This window comes from Mandrillus leucophaeus, unplaced genomic scaffold (assembly GCF_000951045.1).
Source record: "Mandrillus leucophaeus isolate KB7577 unplaced genomic scaffold, Mleu.le_1.0 Scaffold39, whole genome shotgun sequence".
Classification (NCBI taxonomy): Eukaryota; Metazoa; Chordata; class Mammalia; order Primates; family Cercopithecidae; genus Mandrillus; species Mandrillus leucophaeus.
The window spans coordinates 5,327,191-5,338,475 of record NW_012104142.1 but is presented as its reverse complement, the minus strand read 5'-3'; the positions used below and the strand labels follow the sequence as shown (position 1 = coordinate 5,338,475).

The 11,285-nt window shown below is 46.9% G+C and overlaps 1 protein-coding gene across 2 annotated transcripts; it reads left to right on the top strand.

The window, feature by feature from the left end:
- MYOZ1 (myozenin 1) lies at nucleotides 1–9,958 on the top strand. Of its 2 annotated transcripts, none has more exons than XM_011991140.1 (6): nucleotides 1–347; nucleotides 1,794–1,884; nucleotides 3,880–4,058; nucleotides 7,076–7,325; nucleotides 7,740–7,905; nucleotides 9,451–9,958. In XM_011991140.1, exons 2-6 carry the CDS (start codon nucleotides 1,812–1,814, stop codon nucleotides 9,680–9,682), a joined length of 900 nt encoding a protein of 299 aa, XP_011846530.1. In that variant the 5' UTR covers nucleotides 1–347; nucleotides 1,794–1,811; the 3' UTR covers nucleotides 9,683–9,958. The 2 variants fall into 2 exon arrangements, with proteins under 2 accessions (XP_011846530.1, XP_011846529.1); XM_011991139.1 differs by having other exon boundaries at nucleotides 2–347; nucleotides 7,076–7,352; nucleotides 7,752–7,905.
- The last annotated feature ends 1,327 nt before the right edge of the window (nucleotides 9,959–11,285 follow it).

Below are 11,285 nucleotides of genomic sequence, written 5' to 3'. Positions count from 1 at the left end.
GTTTCTACCTAAGTGCTTGTTTGGATCTCAGGCTCTAGGTGCAATGTGAAGGGGAGTCCCTGGGCAGACTGATTCCTGGCTCAGACAGTTCAGTGGGGGAATCCCAAAGGCCTTTTCCCTCCTTCCTGAGCCTCTAGGCAAAGAGGGAGGGATCTTGGTTTCAGGGTCTCAGTACCCCCTGTGCCATTTGAGCTGCTTGCACTCATCATCTCTATTAATAACTAACTTCCCTCCCCCACTGCCAGTGCTGCCCCCACGCCTGCCCAGCTCGTGTTCTCCGGTCACAGCAGCTCAGTCCTCCAAAGCTGCTGGACCCCAGGGAGAGCTGACCACCGCCCGAGCAGCCGGTAAGTCTGCAGCTCTATCGTTAGAAAGGTTGGAGCCCACTCTGTTGACTTCTATTTCTGTGTCTACAATTGTGATTCTTGATCCTGGGGGAGTCTCCCCTCTCCTCATCTATGCTCAGCTCCCAGCTGTCCAGTTGGAAGGAGGGGGCCCAGGAGTTTGGGGGGAATGGAGATGTCGGGGGAGGCACTGGAAGAATGGGAAGGGAGACCCCACTAAGTCAGTAGAGTTGCAGATGTATTTTTGTGAGACAGGACTTAGAAGAGGACAGCATTTCACTGAGTGCCAACTTCTCTTAAGAAGGGACTGGAGTCTATCTTATCCCAGTTTGTCCCTTTCCATTGCCAGATCCTATTACTATGTTTCTGCCCCACCCCAATTCCCCACTGCTATGATATTGCTGAATTTACATGTGTTGGGATTTGGATGCTCCCTACCCTTCCCAATTCCACACCTGCCCCACTCTGGGGTCTGTGGCGGGAGTGATTGCAGGAGCAGGGCCATGACTTCCCAGGCCATGTTCCAGCTGGCCTGATGAAGGAGCAACAACCTCTCCTTCCTATGGAGAGTGTTTTTGGCTGAATCTCTTCAACCCTGGCAGAACATTTCTCTGTCCTCCTGGGGACTGGGGGAAGACTGAAGAGAGACCAGAGCCTGGAATCACAGGCCCAGTCTGATATCCCAATGCAAATAAAAACTTCAAATCATGCCAAGTTGATGAAACCTGGGTGCATTGCCCTGCCTGTATTATTGTTTGTTTGTTTTTTTTTTTAAAAACACTCGCCACGCCTAGCTATGTTCCTAATTCTTGCACTGACTCTATAAAAACCAGCTCACAACAAGTTGGTAGACAATAGGGGCTGGTGTGCATCTATACTCCCTGTCCTGCATCCCAGGAAAAGAGAAGCCCTAAAGCACTAGTTTTCACCTTTTGGGGAAATACATACTTCTTTGAAAATCTGGATCAGGTGAAGTGGCTCGTCCCTGTAATCTCAGCACTTTGGGAGGCAGGAGGACTGCTTGAGCCCAGGAGTTTGAGGCCAGCCTGGGCAACGTGGCAAAACCTCATTTCTACAAAAAAAAAAAAAAAAAAAAATTAGCCAGGCATGGTGATGCACACCTATAGTCCCAGCTACTCGGGAGGCTGAAGTTGGAAGATCACCTGAGCCCAGGGAGGTTGAGGCTGTAGTGAGGCATGATTGTGCCATTGTGCTCCAGCCTGGGCGACAGAGTGCAATCCTGTCTCTAAAAAAGAAAAATATATATTTTTGTGCCATTGCACTCCAGCCTGGGCGACAGAGTGAGATCCTGTCTCTAAAAAAGAAAAAAAAATATTTTTTTGTCACCTCAAGCCCTTAAACCCAGGTTAAGAAGTAGTGCTCTCCTACAGACACTCACTCTTCCCAGTCCCTGTCCATCCTCCAAGTCCTCCTTCCCACCCTATCCAGGCTGAATCCACCTCCACAATGCCGCTCTCAGGAACCCCGGCCCCTAATAAGAAGAGGAAATCCAGCAAGTTGATCATGGAACTCACTGGAGGTAGGACACGTTTGCATCTACCTAGTGTGGGACTTCTTAAGAGCATCCCTAACCCAAGAGCCCCAGAAATATATATCTTAGGGTGAACAGACAAGAGAAATTAACTGGTGGGAAGGCGGGTGATGGAGAGTGGGAGAGGGAAGGGTAAGAAGGGTAGGGAGAAAGAGAGAAAAGATTCAACACCTTCTACCCTTTTTACTTCATAATCTGAGACAATACCCTGCCATGTTACCCTGCACAGGTCCAGGACCACAGGACCCATGAGTCAGTGAGGTATATTTGAGGAAGAAAATATAATGGAGACTGGCACAGACTCAGGTCTCAATAAGTGGTTAATTTCCCTTACTTCTTTCCCCAGAGCTAGGGAGCTTATGTAAGTACTTAAAATGGAAAACTGCACAGGCATGTTTCCCGGGGATGAGCAGGGGTGCATGCATGTGAAGAGCTCTTCAATACTCAGAGACTCTTTGGAGCCAGAGCTCACTGAGGGAAAGAAAAGGGAAAGTAGTTAAGACAGAAGTCTGGGCCAGGTGCAGTGGCTCACGCCTGTAATCGCAGAACTTTGAGAGGTCAAGGCTGGTGGATCGCTTGAACTCAGGGATTTGAGACTGGCCTGGGCACATGGTGAAACCTCGTCTCTACAAAAGTACAAAAATTAGCCAGGTATAGTGGCATGCACCTAGAGTCCCAGCTACTCCAGAGGCTGAGGTGGGACGATCGCTTGAACCTGGGAGATGGAGGCTGCCGTGAGCTGTGATTGCGACACTACACTCCAGCCTGGGTGTCAGAGTGAGACTCTGTTTCAATATAAATAATACAAATAGGGCTGGAGCTGTGTCTCACACCTGTAATTCCAGCACTTTGGGAGGCTGAGGTGAGAGGATCACTTGAGCTCAGGAGTTCAAGACCAGCCTGGACAACATAATGAGACCTCATCTCCATTAAAAAAAAAAAAAAAGGCCAGACGTGGTGGCTCAGGCCTGAAATCCCAGCACTTTGGGAGGCTGAGGTGGGCCGATCACCTAAAGTCAGAAGTTGAAGACCAGCCCGGCCAACATGGTGAAACGCTGTCTCTACAAAAATAGAAAAATTACCTGGGCATGGTGCCGAGTGCCTGTAATCCCGGCTACTTGGGAGACTGACGCAGGAGAATCACTTGAACCCAGGAAATGGAAGCTACAGTGAGCTGAGATCGCGCCATTGCACTTCAGCCTGGGTGACAGAGCAAGTCTCTGACAAAAAACCAACCAACCAAACAAACTCTGTCTCAAAAGTAAAATAAAATAAATAAAAATGTAGGCTGGGCGTCGTGACTCACGCCTGTAATCCCAGCATTTTGGGAGGCCGTGGCTGGTAGGTCAGTTGAGCTCAGGAGTTTGAGACCAGCCTGGCCAACATGGTGAAACCCCGTCTCTACCAAAAAATATAAAAATTAGCCAGGGATGGTGGTGCGGGCCTGCAATCCCAGCGACCCAAGAGGTTGAGGCAGGAGAATTGCTTGAACCTGGGAGACGGAGGCTGCAGTGAGCTGAGATCACGCTATTGCACTCTAGCCTGGGTGACAGAGCAGGACTCTGTCTCAAAACAATAAAAAATAATAATAAAAAATAAAAAATATGTATATGTATGGCATCTGTATTTACACTCCACATAAGATTGGCCTCTGGGCTTTTCCTGATGCCATGCTTTCTCCAATGGCCTCCATCTATGATGTTCCTTTACTCCTTTTGCTCTGTACCCCATGCCCATGCCTCTTTTACCCCATTGGCCTCTCCACTCTAGTATTCCCATTATCTCCACAATGCACCCCAGTTCCCATGCATTCTCTCCAAGTCCCAGGAAATCAAAGTCCCTCACAAACTAGACAGCATTTGTTCCCCTAAATGATCTCTGCCAGGACACACATTCACACTTAGTTGTGGATGAGGTCTGCATTCTGAGCCCAGAAAACCCTACTTTCCTCTTTCCCTTGATTCTTCTTTGCCTCCCTGAAAGGTGGACAGGAGGGCTCAGGCTTGAACCTGGGCAAAAAGATCAGTGTCCCAAGGGATGTGATGTTGGAGGAACTGTCGCTGCTTACCAACCGGGGCTCCAAGATGTTCAAACTGCGGCAGATGAGGGTGGAGAAGTTTATTTATGAGAACCACCCTGATGTTTTCTCTGACAGCTCAATGGTGAGTCTGAAACTTTATCACTGTCTCAAAGCCTGGTGCCTGTTCTGACAGCTTGTTAGTAGGCCCTGAGCCTCCAAAATGCAGTCAACATCCCCTCCCTGAAAATTTATAAATTTGTTAAACCCCCAGATATATTGAGCCCTCAGCAGCTCCAGGGTGAGTTACAGCCCACCTCTGAAACCCAGTTTCCATCAAAGAGCCACTGAAGGATTGGAGAATACCACACCCTTAGGGAGAAAATTCCTTCCTAGTAAGGGTAAGTGTTAAAGATAGGTTGCCAGATAAAACACAGGATGCCCAGTGGGGCAGTCTTGTCTTGTATTTTGAAGTTGAGATACACAGTGAATAATTTTTTAGTAAAATATGCTCCATGCAATATTTGGGACATAAAGATAAAGTTTTAAAAATATTTTAGAAAGAACATAAGGCAGCCGGGATGGTGGCTCTCACACCTGTAATCCCAGCACTTTGGGAGGCCGAGGCAGGTGGATCACCTGAGGTCTTTTGAGACCAGCCTGGCCAACATGGTGAAACCCCATCTCTACTAAAAATACAAAAAATTAGCTGGGCGTGGTCGTGGGTGCCTGTGATCCCAGCTACTCAGGAGGCTGAGGTAGGAGAATCACTTGAACCCAGGAGGCGGAGTTGCAGTGAGCCCAGATTGTGCCATTGCACTCCAGCCTGGGCAACAAGAGTGAAACTCTGTCTCAAAAAAAAAAAAAAAAAAAAAAGAAAGAAAGAAAGAAAAAAGAAAGAAGATAAGGCAAATAATTAAATTGAAATTTTAAAATACAGAATACCCAATTAAATTTGAGTTTCAAATGCACAATGAATTCTTTTTTAAATATGTCCCATGCAATATTTGGGACATTAAAATAAAAATACAGGATGTCCACTTAAATTTGAATTTCAGATGCAAATGAATAATTTTTTAGTATAAGTAAATCCCATGCAACATTTGGGGCATATCTATACTAAAAAAGTATTTGGGTCAAGTGTGATACCTCACACCTGTAATCCCAGCACTTTGGGATGCCAAGGCAGGAGGACTGCTTGAGTCCAGGAGTTGGAGACCAGCGTGGGCAACATGGCAAGACTCTGTCTCTACAAAAAATTAAAAAATTAAAAAGTTAGCTGGGAGTGGTGGCACACACCTGTAATCCAGCTACTCTGGAGGCTGAGGTGGGAGGATGGCTTGAGCCTGGGAGGTAGAGGCTGCATGAACATGAGCCATGTTCATGCCACTGCACTCCAGCCTGGGTGACAGAGACTCTGTCTCAAAAATATATATATATTTGTTGTGCATCTGAAATTCAAATTTAATTGGTATCCTGTATATTATTTGCTGAATCTGGCAACCCTAGAAAGAGTTAATTGAGTTTCTACAGCCATCTCCCATTTAAGCCATTCTTTCATTTAAAGGATCAGTCTATTCCCTAAGGAGCCCCAGGTGAGACTGAAACTGTCCTTCAAGATATATTCTAGTCAGGCTCCTTCTCCAAAGAAAGAGGAGACTGGAGAGAGGCCAGGCACAGGATGGTATAGCTGAGGAAGAGGGGCCTTCTCCATTTCCTTTCTTCCTTCTCCACCTTCTCCAAGTGTCTGGGGGAGAGTGGAATTAGATGCCTGCATGGGGCCGGGGGCAGAAGTGTCTGTCATTGGTCCTCATATAGGAGCAGAGTAAAAGTGCTGAGCTGCTCATATCTAACTTTAGGAGGCCAAAAGCCCTCTTCTCTGCCTGGGTCCGGTTACACTGGGTGGAGCATTGGGGTGTACATGGTGGGATGGCCAGGAGAGCCTCCTGAAGAAGTTGGTGGGGTTATTTTTAGGCTTTGGGTTTGAATCTAATGTTGCCCTTTTGGCCACCCTTCCCCCCACCTGCTACAGTTTCAGTCAGGAAGTCCTGGTCCAACAGGCACCAAGAGGAGAGAGGGAGAGAAAGAAGGAGAGAGAAGAGAGTTCTGACTGTTGGACAAGCTGAGGAAGGGAGGAGGCAGAAATTTCTCTAGTCCTTGTAATTAAGACTGGGTTCTCCATGGCAACCCCATCCTCCCAAATTCTAGTTGGGGCCGCGCACAGCTCATGCCTGTTATCTCAGCACTTTGGGAGGCTGAGGCAGATGGATCACTTGAGCCCAGGAGTTCGAGACCAGCCTGGGCACATGGCAAACCCTGTCTCTAGGAAAAAAAATTACAAAATTTAGCTGGGTATGGTGGCATGCTGGTAGTCCCAGCTACTTGGGAGGCTGAGGTGGGAGGATTGCCTGGGCCAGGGAGGTGGAGGTTGCAGTGGGCCGAGATTGTGCCACTGCACTCCAACCTGGGGTGACAGAGCCAGATTCTGTCTCAAAAAGCAAAATATTTTTTTTCATTTTTTTTTTTAAAGTTGGGCAGGAATCTTGGTCTTTTTTGACTTGTTAAGGATGAGAAAGGGGAACATGGAGAATGCCCTGCCCTTACCCTAGGTATAACTGGAGGAAACGAGCCAAGGGGGTCCTACCTCTTAAGAAGAGTTTAATTTAGGCCAGGTGAGGTGGCTCATGCCTGTAATCCCAGCACTTTGGGAGGCCGATGCAGGCGGATCCCCTGAGGTCGGGAGTTTGAGACCAGCCTGACCAACGTGGAGAAACCCTGTCTCTACTAAAAATACAAAATTAGCCAGGTGTGATGGTGCATGCCTGTAATCCCAGGTACTTGGGAGGCTGAGGCTGAGGCTGGGAACTGCTTGAACCCAGGAGGCGGAGGTTGCAGTGAGCCGAGATCATATCATTACACTCCAGCCTGGGCAACAGGGGTGAAACTCTGTCTCAAAAAAACAACAAAAAAATCAAACCAACAAAAAGAAGAGTTTAATTCTGTCAGTCAGCCCATGTACTACCCATCAAATGGAGGGGGAAATCTCAGAAAATTCAGGGTCTTCTTGTTAGACACTGTTTCTGCCTTTGCTAAACATACTTCTGTTTTTGTATATTTTCCATACCCATTGCTAACCTTCCCCTCACTTTGTCTTCTTTTCAGGATCACTTCCAGAAGTTCCTTCCGACAGTGGGGGGACAGCTGGGCACAGCTGCTCAGGGATTCTCCTACAGCAAGAGCAACGGCAGAGGTGGCGGCCAGGCAGGGGGCAGTGGCTCTGCAGGACAGTATGGATCTAATCAGCAGCACCATCTGGGCTCTGGGTCTGGAGCTGGGGGTACAGGTGGTCCTGTGGGCCAGGCTGGCAGAGGAGGAGCTGCTGGCACAGCAGGGGTTGGTGAGACAGGATCAGGCAAGTACACCTACCCAAGAGTAATGTGTTTGGTCCCTAGAGCAGAGTTGTCCCAGGAATGATGTCTACACTGGGTGTGGGGAGCAGAGGAGCCCGGTTTAAATATCTTAATATTAAATATAATAATATCAGTTTATCATAAATATCTTGGTGAATTCCCTGGGTCCAGGAGTATATAGAGATGTGTCTATTCTACCCAGAAGCCTTGTTTTTCCATTACCTTCCTGGCTTTTTGGATTCAGTCACAGATCTGCCCACAGACTATCATTATGCCACAAACCTTATACAATTACCAAGATATTATATCTTTAGTCCCTGGCTCCTGCAATTTCCCTAGTGTAGGGACGTGGGATTAACTTTCATTGGCTACTAACTCCTCTTATTTGACTGACTTTTCTCTCTCATGGCTACCAGGAGACCAGGCAGGCGGAGAAGGAAAACATATCACTGTGTTCAAGACCTATATTTCCCCATGGGAGCGAGCCATGGGGGTTGACCCCCAGCAAAAAGTGGAACTTGGCATTGACCTGCTGGCCTATGGGGCCAAAGCTGAACTTCCCAAATATAAGTCCTTCAACAGGTAGGGGTGGTGAGGAAGGAACCAGATGCATTCTAATGTGAGGCACTGTGTCTTTAGTTAGGATGGAGACTAATTCAAATGTTTCAGAAGGCGGTTAAGGAAAGATGGCAGGGATATGGGGGTGCTAATCAAAGGCCCTGCTCTTTTCACTCTATCTCAGCTTCATCATAGCAGTGTGATGAAGGAAAAATTTGCTGGGAGGTAGATTTGAATTCTAGTTCAATGGTCATCTATTAGCTATGTAGGCATGAGGAAATCACTCTACCTCTGAGCCTGGGTTGCTTTGAATGTTAAATGGGAATAATATTTTACATGTCTGAAGGCCTGTTGAGGCTGTCTTCCAGTCAAGGTTAGGATGCCATTATTCTCCCTGTAATATGATTCTATTTCCTTATACCCTGCTTTATTTATTTACTTATTGAGATTCAGTTTTGCTCTTGTCGCCCGGGCTGGAGTGCAGTGGCATGATCTTGGCTCACTGCAACCTCTGCCTCCTGGGTTCAAGTGATTTTCCTGCCTCTGTCTCCCTAGTAGCTGGGATTACAGGCGCATGCCACCACGCCCAGCTAATTTTTGTGTTTTTAGTAGAGGTGGGGTTTCACCATGTTGGCCAGGCTGGTCTCGAACTCCTGACCTCAGGTGATCTGCCTGCCTCGGGCTCCCAAAGTGCTGGGATTGCAGGCATGAGCCACCATGCCCGGCCACCCTGCTTTAGATGGCCCTAAGTATCTGTTCTTTTGGATTAGGCTTCTCTAGCCCATGGAGAGGAGGTCTGTGTGAAAGGATAGGGAAGAGCTAGAAAGGTGCTCTTGTATTTGGTCCTAAGGAACCTGGATTTTCCAGGCAACATTAGTTGCTCTCAGCCAGGTCATCCACTATCCACTAGGGTTGGAGGGAGGGGGTCTCTACATTGTAATTTTTTTTTTTTTTTTTTGAGACAGAGTCTTGCTCTGTTACCCAGGCTGGAGTGCAGTGGTGCAATCTTGGCTCACTGCAACCTCCACCTCCTGGGTTCAAGCAATTCTTACACCTCAGCCACCTGAGTAGCTGGGATGACAGGTGTGCACCACCATGCCCAGCTAATTTTTTTTTTTTCTGTATTTTTAGTAGAGATGGTGTTTCACCATGCTGGCTGGGCTGGTCTCAAACTCCTGGTCTCAAGTGATCTGCCCACATTGGCCTCCCAAAATGCTGGGATTACAGGTGTGAGCCACCGCACCTGGCCTTTCTACATTGTCATGTAAGGTGACCTCAGACCCTTGGGTCTATAGTATTTGGGGTCACTTTCTCTGAAATGCTGGTCTGGGTCACAGCTATCCAAGAGTCTCTATTTAGTACACACTAGAGTCCTTTTCTCATTATTAGCTTTGGGGAAACAAGTTAACCAGGAAGGCAAAATGGGATGCTAGGGAAGAAGAAAGAGTACAGATGCAATCCCAAACTAGAATTCCCAGACTTCCCTATTCTCAAAGAGGGTAGCATCTCATGATAAGGCTCTGTTTCTTTTATTCTGATTCTTAATTAAATAATGTGTTCCCTTCTCAGGACGGCAATGCCCTATGGTGGATATGAGAAGGCCTCCAAACGCATGACCTTCCAGATGCCCAAGTTTGACCTGGGGCCCTTGCTGAGTGAACCCCTGGTCCTCTACAACCAGAACCTCTCCAACAGGCCTTCTTTCAATCGAACCCCTATTCCCTGGCTGAGCTCTGGGGAGCCTGTAGACTACAACGTGGATATTGGCATCCCCTTGGATGGAGAAACAGAGGAGCTGTGAGGTGTTTCCTCCTCTGATTTGCATTGTTTCCCATTTCTGGCTCCAATTTGGAGAGGGAATGCTGAGCAGATAGCCCCCATTGTTAATCCAATATCCTTATGGGAATGGAGGGAAAAAGGAGAGATCTACCTTTCCATCCTTTACTCCAAGTCCCCACTCCACACATCCTTCCTCACCAACTCAGAGCTCCCCTTCTACTTGCTCCATATGGAACCTGCTCATTTATGGAATTTGCTCTGCCACCAGTAACAGTCAATAAACTTCAAGGAAAATGAACTCATTCTTCCTCTGATATTTGAGGGCAGATGAAAGCTGAGGCTAACAAGGCACAGAGACTAATTTAAGCCAAATATTAAACATTCATTATGCAAACTTTAAGACAGACCTGAGCTCCAGTTGCTTACACACCTGCACCCATACCCACAAAACCACATTCATATTTGTGTACAAAGACATTAATTCAATAGTACATGAGACAAATAATCATGCACAAACACATGTGCCGGCCCGAATGTTGGCAAAGCTAAAAAGCTGCTGTGCACTGTAGTTGGGAAATAGGTGTTGGTGACCCTGGTGTTCACCCTCTTTATGTAGTTGATTAGAAGCTGGTATAATCAGGGTTATCTTGATTGTCACAGACTAGAGCATGCCATAAAGTTTCCAGATGACACCCAAGTGGGCTTAGGAATATACATGTCAAAGGTTACACATTCCCAAAAGGATGAAATAGAATAGGGGCCATGTGGAATCCAGAAGGAAATGCGAGAAACCAGCTACAGTTATAGTATGCCAGGCTCTGTGTTGAACACAGCAAGAAAATATCTAAGGGTTACAAGGGCACTACAGTGGTACCCAGAAAGCAGTATGGTTGGGAATAAATCTTACGAGCCCAATAGGAATGCGCAATAATATTCTTTTTGCTGATTTCAAGGATGGGGACTCTTTAAGAGTCCCAGGCTTACTGCCATGTTCCACAAAGTAAGAATAATGCAGACCAGGAAGAATGAAAACATAGTAATCAGATCTGAGAAAATAACTTCTAAGGAGAGCTGGCTGAATTCAGTCAACTCCATGAGCTGCTAATGGTTAGATTAAGTTGCCAGAATCTGCATTAGATGGATCACATTTTAGTGCACCTTGGGTCAAATGGCATTTACCCTGGTCATCTTCACTTATAATCTAATGAGCAAATTCCAGGGAATTCATACCGCCTCTAAAGTATTTTTATTTCATTTTATTTTTTTTTGAGATAGGGTCTCACTCTGTCGCCAAGACTGGAGTGCAGTGGCACAATCTTAGCTCACTGCGGTCTCCACCTCTCAGGTGCAAGTGATTCTCTCACTTCACACCCCCAAGTAGCTGGCACTACAGGAACTCGCCACCATACCTGGCTAATTTTCTGTATTTTTTGTAGAGACAGGGTTTCGCCACGTTGCCCAGGCTGGTCTTGAACTCCTGAGTTCAAGCAATCTGCCTGCCTTGGCCTCTCAAAGTGCTAGGATTATAGGCACGAGCCACCACGCCTGGCCTACCTCCTCTAAACTTGTAATCAAAACTCTGTACCTTTTCCTTTTTTTTTTTTCATAGATTTCTGCTGTTTATG